At 37.9% G+C, this 20,302-nt stretch overlaps 1 protein-coding gene across 6 annotated transcripts in view; it reads right to left on the reverse strand.

The window, feature by feature from the left end:
- MTMR2 (myotubularin related protein 2) overlaps positions 1-20,302 on the reverse strand; it is an 86,899-nt gene that overhangs the window by 21,520 nt on the left and 45,077 nt on the right. For 5 of the 6 annotated variants that reach the window (XM_064492835.1, XM_010977808.3, XM_031460613.2 and 2 more), the window contains 5 exons: positions 12,282-12,357; positions 6,643-6,737; positions 6,377-6,487; positions 4,273-4,374; positions 3,104-3,187 (listed from right to left, as the gene is read on the reverse strand). In XM_064492835.1, coding sequence (XP_064348905.1) covers positions 3,104-3,187; positions 4,273-4,374; positions 6,377-6,487; positions 6,643-6,737; positions 12,282-12,357 — 468 coding nt within the window. Of the gene's footprint in view, positions 1-3,103; positions 3,188-4,272; positions 4,375-6,376; positions 6,488-6,642; positions 6,738-12,281; positions 12,358-13,584; positions 13,997-20,302 lie in introns of those variants that run through there. The other variant, XM_031460612.2, reaches the window with a different exon arrangement.

Here is a 20,302-nt window from a genome sequence, read left to right on the forward strand (position 1 = left end):
TCCATCCTGTTTACTCCATTCAATTAGCTGGGTCCTAACTTGCTTCCTATGATCTACATCTCTCCTTCCCTCTTGCTTTCCTCAACTTTATATATACTAGACAGCTTTTAAGTGAGATCTTTACTTATTTCCAGAAATAAAAAAAGATTTACTTAGAGATTTTAAAAGTGTATTTACTTGCCGTAATAAAAAATGTTCAGTGAATTGGTAAGAGGTTCAGTGAGTTTCTAGAGGTGGTACTCAAGCAAGAAACTTGGACACCATCTTTTAACTCACCCCTCTCCCTCACACTATACTTTCAATCAATGATCAATTTCTATGATTTTTTCTTCCAAAAGGGTCAGGAAAAAGTTTGCTCACTTCTCTCAATCCTCACTCGCACTTCCCCAATTCAGGCCATTATCACTTCTCTTCTGTCCCTCTGCAATCCATTCCCCACACTGCCTCCACAATAATCTTTTAAGATGCAAAGTTATCATTTCATTCTTCTGCCTAAAAACTATAAGGGGCTACCTATTCCTTTTCACAAAAAGTGTTCAATCCTTTATGGGACTTGGCAAACATGGGTGGACTTTGAAGGCATTATGTTAAGTGAAATAGAGAAAAGCAAATACTGTATGACCTCACCTACATGTGAAATCTAAAAAAATAAAACAAAAAACAAAATACCCAAGCTCATAGACAGAGAGAGCAGACTGACGGTTGGTTGTTGGAAGGAGGGAGTCAGGAGTGGGGAAAATGGTGAAGGGGACAAAAGGTACAGGCTTCCAATCATAAAGTAAATGTCAGTCACGGGGATATGATGTACAGCATGGCAACTATAGTTAATAATACTGTATTTTATATTTGTAAGTTGCAAAGAGAATCAATCTTGAAAGTTCTGGTCACAAGAAAATAAAATTGTGTAACTGTACAATGACAGATGTTAACTAGACTTATTGTGTTGATCATTTTGCAATACAAATATCAAATCATTATGTTGTACACCTGAAACTAATATGTCATATGCCAATTAAGCCTCAATGAAAACAAGGAAAGACAGAAACAAACAGAATGTCTTCATTTTCTTCTATAATAAACTTAAATTAAAAAAAAAATAAAAAACCTGAAGACAGAGTAGTGGAAATCACTCCCACAGAACGAAAAAAAGAAAAAGAATGAAAAGAAATGAGAACAGTTTAACAGACCTCTGGGACCCCATGAAGTACACTAATATCTGCATTACAGGGGTCCCAGAAAGAGACGAAGGAGGACCTAAGAAAATATTTGAAGAGATAATAGCTGTAAACTTCCCTAACTTGGGAAAGGAAACAGTCATCCAAGTCCAGGAAACACAGAGAGTTTCATACAGGATTAACCCAAAGAGAAGCATGTGGAGGCACACAGTAATCAAACTGACAAAACTTAAAGATAAGGAAAAAATATTAAATGCGACAAGAGAATTCCCACAAATAACACACAAGAGAACGTCCATAAGGTTATCAGCTAATCAGCTTTTTGATAGGAGGGTTCCCTTTTCTTCACACTCTCTCCAGCATTTATAATTTGTGGACTTTTGATGATGGCCATTCTGACCAGTGTAAGGTGATACCTCAGTGCAGTTTTGATTTGCGTTTCTCTAATAATTAGCAATGTTGAGCATCTTTTCCTGTGCCTGTTGACCATCTCTGTGTCTTCTTTGGAGAGATGTCTGTTTAGGGCTTCTGTCCACTTTGTGACTAGGTTCTCTGCTTGTTTTGCACTTACTCTTATTCTTTTTCATAACTTATTTATTTTTTTTGGACACAGTTAACTCATCTCTTTTCCAAAGCTCTATGTTGAATGCTACTAGAACTGACAGCAATTTTTACCCAGATTCCCAAAGAATATTCTTCATTTTTACAATTTTACAGACATTTGTTAGATTTCCTGATTGCTCTGCCACCTATTTCTGACACTGGATTTTTGGATTAGCAAAACTTTTACAATGTTACTTGTAGACTCTTGGCTTTTAGTTGATCCATTTATTTTGTATTCTGCTTCATAGTTTGCTAGCGCTTGGTTTTATGACTGAATGAGGAATTTTAAAATTTCACTTGCCACATGTGGCTGAGCAACAAACTCAGTTTCAAACCATCTGGATACCTTTAGTTCTCTAGTGATGGGTTTTTATTCTTCCTAGCTTTGTGGAACAAACCAGAAGCTTTATAGTAATTAAAATGCAACGTTTAAAATCTAAATACAAAAATCACAGCTTAATGGTTTTCATATTTGAATTTTATAATAATTTGGATATCAAATCTAATGACTACTAAGAAACAATGTGTCTGAACTTAAATTCTCAAGAAAGCACAGTGAACAATGAACAGCATAGTGAATTCTTAAGTTCAGCACAATGTGTCTGAACTTAAATTCGCAAGAAAGCACAGTGAACAAAGTAAAAAAATAAGGACTATTTTAGGTAGAGTTTAAGTAGTGCAGTGTAAGAACTCTGTGGGAAGTGGTGTACTGAGGAGGATGGGGGAAGGATACACTACAACACAGATTTCAAGACTGAATTCTGCCTTCATCTCTTATTGTGGTGAATCACATTATTAGGTTTTCTAACATTAAGCCAACTCACCTTGGTCATGATGTATTATCTCTTTCATACACTATCAGATTTGATTTGTTAACACTGCATGTACAAGTGTGTCCTCTGTGAAGATGTAGAACTTCCAAAATTTTATGTAGAGCTAAGTTATAAGCAGTAGAACTTAAGGAAATTTTTTCAGAATTAAATTATAGGACACCCCAAAAGAAAAATCTGAGTGAAAAATGTCAAATGACATATAAGAATGTTAAAACATAAATATATTTATAATTTTATTTTTTTAATTATTAAACATTTTTTAAATAAACTGATTCACTTGTAAACACTTAGGATTCATAAAAGATCACTGACATAGTTTGAAAAGCAGTTTAAAGAAATTGAAAGGCTCCCAAAAATATCAAGATTAGCCTTCATTTAAAAAAAAAAAAAAAACCCACAGAACTATATAAAGCTGTTTACTTCTACCCATGAAGTCTCTGTTGAAATGGAAAGAATACAGAATGTTAAAATTAAAAGAAAAAACATACATACCTGCCTTCTGTGCTCTGAAAGAGAGTCATAGAGCTTCCATCCGTTTTCAGGGAATACTTCTTTGTACTCAAAAGCAAAAAGAGGCTACAAAAAGTAAAAGGAGTTAAAGCTAAAAAAGACAATTATGGAGGTAATGAATCATAAATGTAATCTTATCATATCTAGAGTTTTCATTTACTTATCTGCAAAGGTATTTTGTATTGGCATCGTTTTATATTATTGTTTTATCTTTTGCTTTATAATTTTGAGAACTTAACTGTATATTTTTCAAACATTAAAAAAAGCACAAAGGCCACCACCAATATTTATCAAATGCTAACGTATCACCATATTTCATTCAGAATTTATCTTTGGTAGCTGTTTTAGGTTTACTTCTAAATAGTTAAAGACATATGACATAGAAAAGACATCTTCTAATGCAATGAACTAGTCTGACGTCACAGTTTCAGCAGTTAGGCAGCTTTAAAGATTGTGCTACATTTTATAAAACATACTGAATGAACTGTTTCTTTTTTGGCATGCAATCTGTGTATCAAAAAAGAAAACTTTATTTATCAGTAATGGAGACAAAGTGGCAGGAACAACTATGATGAAAAACACTCAAACTAGAGTCAGAAGACCAGGATTGATTCCAAATTTTACTCCCTACTAACTGAGCCATTGAGTTAACTGCCTACCTGCTCCTGGCTTCAACTTTAAAATATGGATAAATAATATTTACCGCCACAGGCTACTGTGGACATTAGATTATATAAAATAAATGCGGAAGCCTAACACTGTTAATAGCACACAGTAGGAACTCAACTAAGAATTTGTCCTCCCTTCCCTACTAAAATTGCTAGGCTTAATTCTCCGCTCCCAATTAAAAAGGGGCTTTCACATCCTAATGGAAACTACACACAGCTTTTCATTATGGAAATACCCTAGATAAAAAAATTCTATAATGACAGAGTATCAGTCTGCAGGAACGGACCTCAGAAATCAGCCAGTCCAGCTTCCTCATTTTATACCGAAAAACTTGGTCCTAGAGATTAGATTAAACCTAAATTATACATCTGGTTAAACAGTAAAGTAGGATTGAAAATGTGGAGATTCTAGATAGCCTAGACATTTCTTAAAACCACGCCAATAATTACAATACAGATTTTTCAAAGATAAGAAAATCTTACCAGGTTATTAGAGACAGGGAATGCATATTTCATTAGATTCTCAAATATAGATCTTCTTGTTCGCCCCTCAGGTTTATGAGCAAACCGTAAATTCCGAATATCCTGGGAAAGAGTTAGGATCCAAGTCATCTATCATTGTTAGTTCACTTTTTATTTAATGAATAAACAAGGCAACTTAAAACTATCTTATAAAATGTTAACATCTGTGAATATAGGATACAAAAATAAATCAGACAACAGCTCCTGGAAGCAGGGAAACAACACCTTATTGATAGAGAGAAAAACAAACACAAGGCACTCTGACACAAGGCAGAATTCAGAGGAAAGAAAATTAACCTCTGCTTGTGAACTCAAGGCAGGCCAGTGAAGGAGGCAGCGTCTGACGTAGGCACTGCTATCACATGACTGATACACACTATCAACATATGTCCTTTCCCAGTGAAGGCCCATTTTCTGTCATGAATTTCCCTATTAAAAACCTGATTAGCTGTTGTTGTATTTCATAAATGTCTTCATTTCCATTAAGCTTTGTGACCATTTTCCTATTTGTAATCCCTTCCATTGGATCTTCTCTCCATAAGTCTCCCGCTACTAGAATGACAGAGCCAAAGTCGGCCTAAAGGTCTTCATCCACTCCATGGCCCAGTTCTTCACCCATCCACCAGCAGGAACTCTGGATAGTCTGGCTGATATCGTCCAGGCTCTACAGTCAGATCTAAAGACCCCAGGTTCCCTTCCCTTATTTGCCCTCAAGCAGTTGTCTATGCTCAGGTTAGATGTAGATACATATTCATGTTCCAGTTTCCTGACATCTTAACAGCACTGAGAAAAAAGTTGAGATGAAGAATAATGTCAAGACTATCCATTTTATTCAAGTGTTTTCATCTAGACAGAATTCAGAATAGCTTTATTACACCACATGCTGTAAAACTGAACACAGACACACCCCACTACAATGCACCAACAGAACATGAACAAGATTTGATTACACATCTGATCCAAAACTAGAAACGATAGCTCTACTATCTTTTAAAACAAACATGTGCAGGAACCTAAATTGATCCCTTGTTTTTCCTCAGTAAATATCTTTACAACTAGCAGGGACATGCATAATCACTCTGTTAAACACAGAGTCTCCAAAAGCACCACAGCAGGGGCCCTACGAATGGCTGGTTTGTTGATGAGGGTCTTGTTCATGGGAAAAAAATCACATTTAAAATGATCAAAAGTTCAAAGTCACCCTTTTTCACATCCTCTCATATTCTACGCTCTGTTATTATTAGACCACAGAAGAGTGACCAGGAGACAACGTCTTGTCACATGGTTGACAGCTACGACGCTCTCAGAGCCCTTCCGACTATGAGGGAAAAGCATACAGATAATTACTAAGTCATTAGCTTTAACGCTAGATTCATGAGACTCCTAAGATCGGCCTAAGAAAGGACCCTGGGAGTCATGCACGTGCTGCTGCTCCTACTTTCCCGGCACTGGCAGAACAGCAAAGGAAGGACGGAGGTGAGCCTGAATCGAGAGGTGTTCATTAGGCCTCAATAAGGAGAACCAGGACCTGCAGAAGCGGCACACGGTACTAAATGCCTACGACTGGATATAAAATTATAACAATGTAAGTTTCATTCAAGTATCCATGCATTTAAAGAACACGAGTTAGATAAGAAAATAGGGAAGGTCTGTGATACGAAATTGTCCCCACTATTGTTTCAGAAGCAGACAAATTATGAGAACGAGAAATAGGAAAGACAGGTGAATGTGTCGTTACCAGTTCTTCCACTACAAAGTACTATGAGCCAACTGCTCAGAGCCTAATGCTTCTAATTTGTAAATTAAAGGTAGTACTGTCCATTGTGCCTACTTCAAGATTTTTATGAGGCCCAACATAAAATAATGAATGTGAGAGCACTTTGTGTTGGGTTCAAAAAATTTAAGTCATCTTTTTATTACAACTAAATGTTGTTTTCTTCTACTAGAATGATGTTTTTATTACAAAATCCATTTGACATTTTGGAAACCGATTTCTAAACACGGGCTCTATTTAATACAAAGATTTGCAAACCAAATAAAATTGCATACGTATTACAACATTTACCTTGCATACAGTTTCTAGTCCGTAAGAATTTTCACCTCGACTAGAAGCACCACCAATTTTTTCTACTCTGCTTATAACACCAAGAGAAGCATCTAGAACAAATGGGGGATCCTAAAGGAAAGAAAAAATAAATAAAGCTGAGCAACTGATACTGTACAATTATAGCTGAAAAAAATCTTAATTAGAAATGCTTTAAATAAAAATGATCAAAGATGAACAATCAACACATAGATGTACATATAAAAATCTAATCTGACAAGTCTTACCCGTTCCATGCTTTTGAAATATAATCTGTAATTCGTAACAGTCAGAGTTCCTCGGACAGCACCAGTGAATGGACATATGTAAGTTACATCTTTGGCTGAAAAGGAGAAGAGTCCACAATTTACTGTATATTGCACACTATTAAAAACTGCATTCTCATCTTTTCACAGGTAAAATTTAATAGAAATCTGACTGCTAGTCTACATAATGCTTGAAAATCACAGAGCCGATGATTCAAAGCGACCTGGGAAGCCAAAGCAAGCTTCCAATCACACACTAACCTGGGGAAGGAATGCAGAATGAATGGGGAGGACTGAAGAGGCAGAGGGAGACAGAACACAGGGAAGCCAAGGCGGCCACTCTCCCTGGTGACACAGCAGGTGCAGTGGTTGGAGTAGTGCACGGAGGCGTGGTAGCAATGGTGGTGACAGTGTCTCAAGTCACGGCCACCAGCCAGCTAATCAGACCTCCTAGATCACCTCCTCAATCTGCTGGTCGTCTTCTGGCCAGTCTAGTGTGTCAACATTCCTCTAAATACACAGTCCCATAAACATGTAACACCAGAAGCTGCTGAGCTGGTTATATTTGTGGGGAAAATGCTGTGGGGGAAATGAAATGTACGTGAAATGTAATTTCTTAGAAAAATAATAGTATGATATGAGGGTATTATATTCCTAACCAAACAATTGATGTCAAACTTTGCAGAGAAATAAACAAAGCATTATTTAATTAAATGATAAATAATGAATCTATACAGTACGACTGCTTTTCAAAACATGTGTTAATTATTTTAAATAAGCAGGGTAACTCTGCTGCCACTAGCTCAAAATAATATTTACTACGGTAGAGTTTATAAAGCCTGATACAAAGTTTTTTAAAATCTTAAAATATTCATAAATCCCTGCTATGTCATTACTGCAGTAAATAAGCAGATAAAGGAGTATTTTCATTGTTCCAAGGAAGTAAGGCACAATTAGGAGCAAAAACTTTCTAAGAACCTTTCAAGGGGCTTCCGGGAAAACTGAGGAGCATGAAGTATGTTTAATGATGTATTGCAACCTCCTGACTTTGCTTTCTGTTCATCACTTTGAAGGACTGATTGCTTCGTATGGAATCTGAAATGAGACTGATCTTCTAACAAACATTTCTAACGTCTGAAACAGCTCCCTTGGGAATGTGCGAGTCTGAGCTACATTTTTTAAATCATTGTTTCCAATGCATTTCCAGTGTTTCATTTAGAGGGAAGCTTTTAAAATTAAATAAGCTCATCATTATAGAAAGATACGTAAACTTGCCTTGCATACATCTCCTTGCTCTTATGAATTTTTACCTCAACTGGGAAAACTTTAGTCAGTGTTACTAAAAACATTTCTGGATTCTTTCCAGAGCCAGTTTTCTTAACTCACACAAGAAAACCAATCTTATTATTCTATATTTTACTATAGAATAGTATGTCCCCCCTAGGCCAGAGTTTTCGTTACACCTTCCCCTTTATTCTGAAGTCGTGAAATAATATGCATGAAAGTGCTTTCAAAATAAAAGTACTGCACCAAATACAAGGGGTCACGCCTAAGTTACTGTTCCCATCACCAGGCTCTGCTTCGTTCTGTCCTGTTTATCCTTTTCTCCAGGCTGGTGGCAGCTAAGCCACTCTCAAGAGAGAACTGATGCCAACCTAGCAGGGTTTGTACCAAGTAGAAGGAAGACTGTGACCGGAGCAAATGACGACAGTGCCAACCAGCACTGACACCAGGCACTTCAGAATTTATAGAGTAATTTTGACCTGAGTACCTCTTTAGCCGTCAAAACAACCCTTAAGTATAAGATTCCTAGTTACCTACGATTTTTAGCAGGCTCAGACAAGTAAAACAAATTGCTTACTGTTTCAGAAGCGGTAACTACTAAGGTGAGGACTTGAATGCAGCTCCTCTGACTGCAAGTCCCAATCCCTTTCCACCACATCACACAAAGCCAAGCCATCAGGTACACAGTCTGTCCCCCGTGTTAGAAGGTGGAATACTGCAGGCCAGGACCACCCCTCCTGCCGATGCGCCCAGGCCACGACGGTCTGACACTGCTGCTGCTGCTGTTAAAGCATTCTGTTGATGTTCCAACACCACTCGGACTTTTAAAAACATCTAAACTGCTCAGACCAACTAAGAATCAAATGTCTTTTCTACACGAATTAATACATTCCAGGTTACTCTAGCCTTATATCTTACATTTAATTTTCTGTACAATGATCAAGTCTATACAGATGGTTTTTGATTCAAATATTTTATTTATTAGGTATTCCTCTAAATTTTGCACTACTAATGCTGCCTAGTGTTACTAAAAGAGCTGAGATTACTAATCCTCTCAAATTTTTCCTGAGCTCACTGTGAAAAAAGAATCCATAATAGTTTGTATGAGGTAGACCAAAACGACTTTGAGAATACCTATTTACAAGGATGTAAAATATACACAAATAAAGGTAATACGTGAGAGCATGCAATCTGTGCAGAAAGAGCAGCACAAAAACATACTTTAAGTAATGCAAAGGGCAGTCCATTCAGCTACGGGATCGGAGGACGTTCAGGGAACACAGGCAGGTGAGCCGTGCCCCAGTGGCAGGCACCCTTGAGGTGTGTAGAGATGCTGATACAGCGCTCAACGCAGGGAAGAAGCTCATCTTGGGAAACTACAGTAACCACTTGGGCAAAGGTAAGTATAGTGTCTGGATCTCTCTCGTTTATGTTGTATCGCATTCTTTTCATTCCTTCTCAATCTCTCTGGTCTCTTCTACCGTATAATTGTAAAATGTTCACCAAAGCTATGTTCTTGGCCCTCTTCTCACTCCATACCTGCTCTGGGTTATTTTCCTCCTTTGATTTTCAACTACTATCCACGTTCTGATGATTCCAAAATATGGACTTCCAGCCCTGATCTCTCTCCTAAGCTCCTAGCAGTTTCCCATATGTACCTGAAGCTCAATGTACATAAATATTATATCAAGGGCTCTTGAAAATTGAGAGGAAAACATAAATTCAAGAAATCCTTAGAGATTACTCCTCTGCATTTGGTGAACTGACTTGATGTCAGAGTTCAGAAAAAAAGAACAGCCTAGGATGAATCCCAGATTTCTGCCTTGAGTCAACAACAACCAGTGTGGATACTAACTGAGGGAGAGAATAAAAGGAAAGGAGTAAATTTAGAGATAAAGGTGATGACTTCAGGCTTGGAGATGCTGGGTATAAGGGGTATCTACAGAACACCCAAGGGCATGTGTCTAAGACACAACTGTTTCTATGTATTAGGACAGAGGTTCACACTAGAAGTAACTAATTTTGGCGTCATCAGTAAAAAGATGGTAGGTAAAGCTACTAATTTTGATATGGTCAACCAAAAAGAGCAGGGAACGAAGAGGGAGATGAGTCAAGGGTGAGGTCCTAATGGGAGTGTTCTATTTAAAGGAAGAGGAGACAACAACGATACTGAGTGGTAACTTGAAAGTCTTTTATAAGATCATTTATCATAGCAGAAATAGCAAATGCTATAGGTTCAGAAGAGGAAAAAAACCTGTCACAACACTAGCTGTCACTCTACCAGCTAGGTAGTCTCCCTGTGCCTTAGTTTCTTCATCTACAAAATGGGATTAACATCTTTCTCATAAGGTCACTGTGACGATGACTAAGCTGGACAGGAAGCACTCAATATAGTAACAGCTGTGATTATATAATATCCAGCGCTGACAATGTGTGATGTCTAGCTTAGTAAGTAGTTCAGCAGAACAAAAGCTTAGGGTAGAAGTGAGTATGGGAAAAAAGGAAGTGGGGAGGTATTCAACCGAGAGTTAAGAGCAAGAAGAGGTAAACAGCATGCTAAGTGTGAAGGGACTGAATGTCCTGTGGGCAAGAGCAACACATTCTGGGAGGAGATGCCCCTCTGGCTCGCTTATTTTGACATTAGGAAATGACACCTGGCCAAGGGAAATTAGGCATTTATTAAGTTCTTTTTAAAATTATGATTGATAATAAAATGATCATCCAACGTTACTTATAGAGTTCTTTTATGAACACAAGCATGCAATCTTTGTTTTTAATTGAAGTATAGAGGCTGTACAATATTATATAAGTTACAGGTGTATAATGTTAATGATCCACAATTTTTAAAAGCTATATAGTCCGTTTGTAGTTACTATAAGTATTGGCTCTATTCCTGGTGGTGTACAATACAACCTTGCAGCTTATTTTATACCTAATAGTTTGTACCTCCTAATCTCCTGCCTCTAACTGGCCCCTCCTCCTCCCCTCTCCCCACTGGTGAGCACTAGTTCTCTGCGTCAGTGAGTCTGCTTCCTTGTTATATTCACTAGTTTGCTGTACTTTTTAAACTCCACATATAAGTGATATCGTAAAATATTTGTCTTTGTCTGACTTATTTCCCTTAGCACAGTGCCCTCCAAGTCCATCTGTGTTACTGCAAATGGCAAAATTTCATCCTTTCCCTATGGCTGAGTAGTAACCCACAGTATACATACACCACATCTTCCTTTTCCATTCCTCTGTAAATGGACACCTAAAAAAGAATGAAATCTTGCCACTTGCAACAACATGGATAGACGTGAAGGGTACTAAGTTAGTAAGTCAGACAGAGAAAGACAAACACCATATGTTTTCACTTACATGTGGAATTGAAAAAACAAAACAAGGGAACAAATACAACAAAACAGAAACAGACTCACAGATACAGAGAGCAACCTAGTGGTTACTAGATGGGAGAGGGATGGGGAAAGGGGCAAAACAGGTAAAGGGGATTAAGTGGTACAAACTGCCAACTGTAAAGTAATTAACCTACAAGAATGTAATGTACACAGGAATATAGTCAATGTTTTATAATAACTTTGCATGGTGTGTAATCTATAAAAATACCAAATTACCATATTGTACACCTGAAACCAATATAATACTTTAAGTCAACTATATTTCAATAAATAAATAATTTTAAAATTTAAAAAGCTATGGGTATTTGTAGATTACCACACAAATGAAACAGTGAAAGCATGAGGACAAAAAAATTGCTTAAGAGCTTGTTTCCAGTTTCCAGTCCATACAATCAATTAATGCTGAGTTCTCTGGGCTAGACAAAGAAATGCACCCACATGCAAATGGCTTGCTTTACAATGGAGATGAAATATATTTATCCCCAAATCGACCTGAGTTTATTCAGAGTAGCAAAAAAATAAAGACGCAAAAAGAGAGAATGTGTTTTAAGAAAAATGACTTGTACAAAATGAAAACTAAGTGTTTTTTTTATCTACACAACCCACTCTCTTATTCAAAATAGTGAAATTTACTTTGATGGAATTCAGCTAGTTTGTTTGTTTTTTTGAGTCACCTACTTTCAATGAAAGTAAAGCAAACCAGAGGAGCAGCAGAATGTAGTTCAATCTGCATGTTTCCCAGAGGTCCAAGTACAAACACAACCAACAGGTCAAGAGCTAGGCTCTCAGAACACCCTGGGTATCGGGAAGGCAGGCAGTGAGGAGCCCACCAGACAGGAGGCGTCTGGGCAGTGAGGCTGTCCTCTGCACACCGAGAGCGCTGAACAGTCTGTACAGTCAGAAAGGAGAAGACATTTGACAAAAAATACCATTACAGACCCATGTCTTTAATATTTTCTCCTGGAAGCAAGGGCGGTTCTTCCATTTCTGCTAATTTGTTAGACTCCCTCAGGACCTGGATTGGAATGGGGAAGAGAGGGCAAGAAAAGAAACATTTTTTATTCAAAGGCTAATCTAATTTTTTACTCAAATTTCAATTGGTCTTATTTAAAGTTATAACGTCATATCACATATACTTCTTTAAATCAAATTAAAAGGCTGTAATGTTGGCACGTATAACATATGAAGTTGCTGTTTTTCTACAGAGCATTTACTGAGTGCCTAACTGTATAAGGTACTATACAAAACACTGCACATTTTCTCACTGAATCCTACAAAAGCCCTTTAAGGTAGGTGTTATTATCCTAATTTCATAGACGAGGGAAAAAAGGCCAGCAGTGACATTTAACTTGAGTTCAAGATCCCATAGCTAAAAAGTGTTAGAGCCTAGACTTAAATTACAGTCACGGTGGACTACAAAGTCCATTTTCTTTCCCTTAAGCCATGCCCAAGGGCCTTAGTGCCTTTACACTTGGATAAAATCAAGTTCTCACGTAGTTTTAAGGTGTAGAGAATTTGGAAATCATGCTGATATTCTTGTTGAGAGAGATTTGATTAATTTAATTAAAAAGATGAAAATCATGATTAACAACATTTATTGAGTAGTCACTCTATGAAGAATGTTACACGGGACTACAAGGAAGAATGTAAAGGTACAGAATCACAGTTTTCCAGTGGATTTACAACCCAGAGACGACACACACAGTTGTCGTCTGGTAAGTATATCCCACTGCTACCAAAACCTTCTTCTTTCACTGCCAGACAAGAAACTTACCACCTCCAGTTCTGTATCCCCCAATGATTCCTCAACCTTCCACAATCTGGCTTTGCCACCTAACCCGGCCCCTTCCAAGGGCCCTGCTTTCCTCTCAGTAGCCTCCTCATCATTAAAGACACTGGCGCTTCTCAGCCTTCACTTCTACCTCCTTTGACACTACCTGCACTTGCCTGCTTCTGAAAGCTTACTCTCCTGTCTGAACTCTTCCCTCTCGGGCCACTCGTTTTCAATGACCTTTATACTCCCTTTTCTCAACCTACCCTGTTCCCTGTTCAAAGGTGCCCACTTCTCACTTTACTCACTTCCTGATGACTTCATTCCTTTATCTATGACTGCACCCAACTCCAATCTACATGGCCAGCTGAGATTGTGCTTGGACTCTAGTTCCATACACCCAATTGCTTAATGTTCCTCTCCATCTAGACGTCCCACAGACACTCTGAACTCAAGAGATCTCAAACTGACCTGTGTTTCAGACTCTGCAAGAGCCATTACCATCCATTTGGTTGTCTAAGCTGGCCTGCGGGGAGGGCCGAGTGGTGGTCTCTGTGAGCAGACTCAGGCCGTCTCCTTCAACCTTAATCTGTTCCGTCAGACTGGGAAGCATTATCAATAGAAAGAAGATTCTCAATTTTTTTTAAAAATAGTTTTCAACTTTTATTTCCTTCAATCCAAAGAGCAGACAGAGTCCTCGAAAGAAGATAAAAAGGAAGAAAAAGCAAGGTACTACCACTGCCTAAAAGGTCACCTCCTGTGGGCCGTCAAACCTGGGTTGGCTGTCTCCTCGCACAAGCTCCCACCCGCACTCCTCACGCCCCTCTGACTGCCTGTCTGTCCTCTTCCCACCAGGCTCCTAGAGAAGAGGCACCGCAGCTCATACATTTCCGAATTCTCAATAAAAATATAAAATGAGGCACATGTGTAGTTTTTAATTGTCCTGTAGTCACACTTAAAAAAGTAAAAAGAAACAGGCAAAATTTGATTTTAATATCTTATTTAACCCAGTAAGTAAAAATATTGTCATTTCAACATGCAATAAATATTTTTAAAGTATGAATGAGACATTTAATATTCTTTTATTCATACTGAGCTTTCAAAATCCAGAGTATGTTTTATACTTCTAGCACGTCTCGACCAGCCCAACCACATTTCAAGTGCTCTGCAGCCATCTGCCTAGTGGTGCCCAAACTGGGCAGCACTAATCTAACGAATCTAATTTTTACTGATAATCAAGTCATTCCCTAGGTTAAGTTAGGTGCTTAGGGGGAATTAGACTAAAGGGTTAACGTTATTGTCACAGCCCAATGTTCACCAAAGGACAATAAACGAAGAACTACAAAGAACAAATTACTTCTGTTCAACAAATTTGCAATCTAAACAAATTCATATTTTTGAAAAATTTAATTTATTTCACAAAATCACCTTAGTGCAATACTTAAATAACTAGAATATACACACATATGTATTGTTTTAATATTCCACATTCTGAAACTGAAAAAAAGTCATTGCCTGTTCCTGACATAGTCTTTTATGTAGTCATAAAAGAAACCTGAGAAAAAAGGAAAGAAGAGGGAGGGAGGAAGGGCAGGCCTATGAAGATGCAGAAAAACAGCATAAAAAGTTACATGATGCAAATACATAGACTTCTGGGTCCAAGTCCTGACTAGCTACGTACTCTTAGACAAGGTGCTCAACTTCTTTATGCCTCATTTTCTCCACTTGTAAAATTGTAATAATTATAGTACCCCACAAAAGGGTTGTTATAAAAATTAAATGAGTTAATACATTGAAAGCATTTATATCAGTGTTGACACAAAATAATACTTAATAAGTGTTTCTATTAATAATAATAATGATAGTAACAATTTAAGCTAACAAGATTGCCAGAATCTGGTAAGACTTTCTACTAATTATGAAGACAGTTAGACCAAAAGATACAAATAAATAATACACAGTATGCTGGAAAAGTCAAACAAGGCTACACATGCGAAAGGTCATATAAAGGGAAGCTGCTTTACCCTCTGCCCACTGTCAACCACTTGACTTGAAAAGACGAAGATTATGGCACTTACAAAGCTGGGCAGCAGTCCCTCTACCGCACAGGTAGACCTCCTTGTAGTTGCTATAGTGTTGTTCCCCACAACTTCCCCCCTTTCTATATTTCTACTTTCAGAAGGAAACTGCAAACCCCAGAAAATCCGTGTGCTGCAGACAGGAGCTGAGAGAAAGGCAGTTCGGACAGAGGCACAGGTGCATGACGAGGTGCAGCCTTCATCGGTAAAGCTTCGTAAAGTGAGAAAAGGCACAGGGAGCCACAGGCAAGCAGTGAATGCTGAGATCCACAGCTCCCTTATACCCTCCCGGACTGGGCCACCAGACAGCAGGACAATGACGAGAAGCAAGACAAACACCTCTGCTTGGGAAATCTGCCCGAGACGACAGACTTTAATTACAGGCGTACATGGGAGGGTACACGTGAACAACTCCCTTTACAGCTGAAGACAGAAAAAGGAACTCCAACAACTGAGAGGAGCAGGGCCAAGGGCAACCCGGAGCCTGTGTTTACCAGCAAACACTGATCCTGAACAAATCTATCCCTAACAAAGCAGAAGAGGGAAAAAATGGGGTCCAGAAAAATAGACTCTTTGATGAGGAAAAGGAAGGATCAGCCTGGAGCTCAACAGACGAGCAATCCTCTGAAAGCAATTCCCTGTGAGCACGAGCAGGACCACTTATAAACCATCTGACACGCCTAAAAGGAAACCCGAAAAACCAGGGACAGAAAGGAGTGGCTGAAACTCAGAAAAATGAGTAAAATAAGGAATGACAGCAAAAATTGTAAATGTCATAGCAGAAATAAAATCTGTGTTGGAGTTAAGAAAGAACTGAGTGGATTACTTAGAAAACAGCACTTATGTAGAAGACAAATATGAGAAATCCTGTAAGAATTTATAGAAAAAGAACAGACGTAAAAATCAGGAGGGAAGATGATGACCAATAAAAGAATTTCATTCCCTAAAGGAAAAAAATGAAACAGGAATGGAAGCAATAATCCCATATGTAACTGAAGAACATGCTTTTGCAATAAAGATCTTCTAAGTCTGTTGATCAAAACAGTTTACCATGTTCCACATAACAATCAATGAACAGACATCTCTCAGTGCATCTTAGCAAAAATTTTTTGAATTCTAATTAAAAAATAAATTGAGAATATAGACAAAAATTTTTAAGAGAGAGAGAGTACAAAGGCAAAATCGAGGCTACCTTCAGATTTTGCTATAAAACTATATTACTAGAAGACAATAGGAAAATGTTATCAGATTCTTGAAGGAAAATGCTCTGACCTTGCTAACATGGAAACCATTCTCAGATATGCCAAGTCAACAAAAATATAACTCACATGTCCTATTCTTGAAAAAAAGAAAAAAAAATGACCTGTGGCAGTAATTAAGCTGAAAAAGAGGAATTAAAATTAAAACTCATATATAAGAAATCTGTGCTGTACAGGAAAAACATGTTTTATATCCTAACTATCCTCCAGCCAAAAAAAACCCATTTACTGCCACTGTACTAACCCGTGTGAGTCTTAGCTTCATCACTTATATTATTAAGATAATATTAATATCCAGCTTACAGGCTTGTGAGTAGATGAGACAGCTGCATCATAAAGAGATTTGCAAGGGGCTATTAAAATATAAGAAATACTTATTATCCACTTAACAATGCGCATCAACATAAATTTTCATTGTCTCTTCTCTCAATGGCTCATTCACATGGTGCTTTATTCCTCTGCTCTAAAATACACAGGGAGTAATATTTGAGACAGCATGTCATAAATACACAGGGAGCCATAAATCTCTAACTCTTGAACTACTAACTTCTAGATTTAGCTATAGAATAGCAAGCATCTTACTTTTCTAAAGAAAGCAGCAAAGGACTGATGTAGCATCATGTAAAATAAGACATCCTTTATTTTTATTTTATTCAATGTCTAAAATTTGACATCTATCCATGAACAAAAGTGCCCCCATGGGAGCTATGGAATCCAGCACCACGTGCAGAGGGACCCAGAAGGAGTCTCACCCACCTGTGCACCATGTAACAAGCAGGTGGAACCTGGTACAGGCTGTGGAACCAGCAAGCAGGAGCCTGTGAACTGACTCTAACCCCTGTTGACATCGGTATCTGGAAAACACTGACTAAGGAAGACACCCACAGATGATAAAGCCTTTATGGAAGTCTAGGTTTCAAAAGAAGTTCCAGCACTCCATTTGAACAATAACAACAACAAAATACAAGTTTGGATGCATCAGAGTGGTTATTAAGAGGACCTTTGCCAGTATCACCCCTCCCCAAAAGGGGTGGGTGGGGATCCCTGGTAAAAGGGGTAACAGTGAGTGAATACCCAGCCTCCCCAGCTGTGCGGATACTGCTAAAGAAACCCATCTCTCTCCCACAGCCCCAGAGTATTAAAACAAGAGCTCCATGACTGGGAAAATGGAGGACTTCCGGAAAGAGGCAGATAGTAATATTAAAGGGATGTGCATTCTAGACTCCAGCAGGACGCCTACCTATGAGCCATTGGGAAAACTTTACCCAAGGATCCCCTAATCTCACCCACCAGAACTCCCAATGCCCCAAATGGCACAACCACATCCTCCTCACCCTGCAGCCAGCTCCTTGTTCACAATTCTAAGGGCAACAACAGTGAGTGTAAGCTCAGGTAGACAGGGGTACACAAAGAAACCAAGGCAGGGTCTGTGGACAAGGGAGAAACCACAATTTCAAGCTGTGGCACCACCTTTGGGATAATGAAAGACATATTAGCTGGTTCATTGTAAGATCTAGAGAAGACATACAAGCTTAAGAATTCTGCCACAAGAGGCAGTAAAAAGTGTGGAGCAGGTGTATGGACAAGGTTGGAGAAAGCCCCAGAACACAAACAGGACCAACAAAAAGTATCTCTCAGCTAGTAAAGATTGGAGGAGGTAACTGTTACTTCAAATGCCAAAACAGCAATGTAAAACTACAAGGAACATGAAGAATAAAGGAAACATGACATTACCAAAAGATCATGATCATCTCCCAGTGACTGAAGGCAAAGATACAGAGATCTGTGGCTTACCCAATAAAGAATTCAAAATAGCCATCTTGGGGAAACCCAATGAGCTACAAGAAAATAGACAATTCAGCAAAATTCAGAAAACAATACATGACCATAATGAGAAATAAACAGAGACAGAAATCATTAAAAAGAACCAAACAGAAATTCTGAAGCTGAAGAATTCAGTGAATGAAATAAAGAATGTAAGCGAGAGCACCACCAGCAGAGCAGAACAGACAGAAGACTGAACCCACGAATTAGAGGATAGGAACTCTGAAATAACCCAGTCAGAAGAGAACAAAGAAAAATGAATGCAAGAGAGTAAAGAAGGCCTACATGACCTATGGGACACTATCAAAAGAATCAACAGCAGTATCATTGGCGTCCCAGAAGGAGAAGAGAAAGGAAAGGGGGGAATAAAGCTTATTAAAACAAAATAATGGCTGAGAACTTCCCAAACCTGGGGAGAAGGTTGGACATCCAACTTCATGAAGCTAATAGATCACCTCATTATTTCAATCCAAAGTGATCTTCTCCAAGACACAGTATAATAAAACTGTCAAAAATCAAAGGGAAGAGAAAAATCCTAAAAGCCATTAAGACAAAGACTGTAACCTACAAGGGAACCCCCATTAGGCCATCAGTAGATTTCTCAGCAGAAACCTACAGGCCAGGAGAGAGTGGAATGATATATTCAAAGTGCTGAGAGGAAAAAATTGCCAACTAAGAACACCCTATCCAACAAAGGTATACTTCAGAAATGAAGAAGAAATGAAAATTTTCCCAGATGAATAAAAGCTAGCTCTACTATACAAAATCATCACCACTAGATCTGCCTTACAAAAAATGCTGAAAGGAGTTCTTCAAGATGAAATAAAAAGACACTAATAGTAACATGAAAACATATGAAAATATACAACTCACTGGTAAATATACAGTGAGACTCAGAAAACTCTAATTCTGTAATAGGATAGTGTATTAACCACATTAAACATATCATAAAGTTCAAAGGAAAAGAGTATTAAAAATAACTATAGCCAGTAAAATTTCTTCATGAATATGCAATATAAAAAGAGGTTAATTTTGACATTAAAAACATAAAAAGTTCAATGTAATCCCTATCAAAATTCCACTGGCATTTTTCAACAGAAATAGAAAAAAAATTCTACAATTTGTATGGAACCACAAAAAGATCCTGAATAGGAAAAGTAATCATGAGAATGAACACAGCTGGAGGCATCATGTGTTCTGGTTTCAAGCTATATTACAAAGCTATAGTAATCAAAACAGTATGGTACTGGCATTAAAATGACACATACATCAACAGAACAGACTAGAGAGCACAGAAATAAACCCACTCATTTATGGTCAATTAATTTACAACAAAGTTGCCCAAGAATATACAATGGGGAAAGGAAAGTCTCCTTAATAAATAAATAGTGCTGGGAAAACCAGAGAGCCAAATGCAAAAGAGTAAAACTGGACTCCTGTCTTACACCATACACAAGAATCAACTCAAAAGGAATTAAAGAACTGAATGTAAAGCTCTGCAAGCATAAAACTCCTAGAAGAAAATATAGTGGATAAGCTCCTTGATATCAGTCTTGACAATGACTTTTTGGATTTGACACCAAAAGCAAAGGCAACAAAAGTATAAATAACAAGTTGGACTACTTCAAACTAAAAAGCTTCTGCACAGCAACAAAATGAAAAGACAACGTATCGAACTGGAGGAAATATCTGCGAATCATATATCTGATAAGGGGTTAATATCCAAAATATATAGAGAATTCATAAAAATCAACAGTGTGTTAGGAAATTTTCATAACAAAATGAGGGAAGGAGAGGAGGGTAAGGATTTTAAACTTGACCAGTCATGTGAAGGAAAATCCCTGCAGGTCTCTGATAAGAGTAAATGGCATGGTCAAAAAGGTGCCGAAAGCTGGATATGATAAAGATGAAAGGATAACAGATTAGGAGAAAAACATCAAAATCCTGGAATAGGCTGTGGTAGCAGGAAGAAAGAGGTATATGTGATAACTTGTGGGAAGAAGTGATCAACTTTGACTCAAAGCTTAT

This window comes from Camelus dromedarius, chromosome 12 (assembly GCF_036321535.1).
Source record: "Camelus dromedarius isolate mCamDro1 chromosome 12, mCamDro1.pat, whole genome shotgun sequence".
Taxonomy (NCBI): Eukaryota; Metazoa; Chordata; class Mammalia; order Artiodactyla; family Camelidae; genus Camelus; species Camelus dromedarius.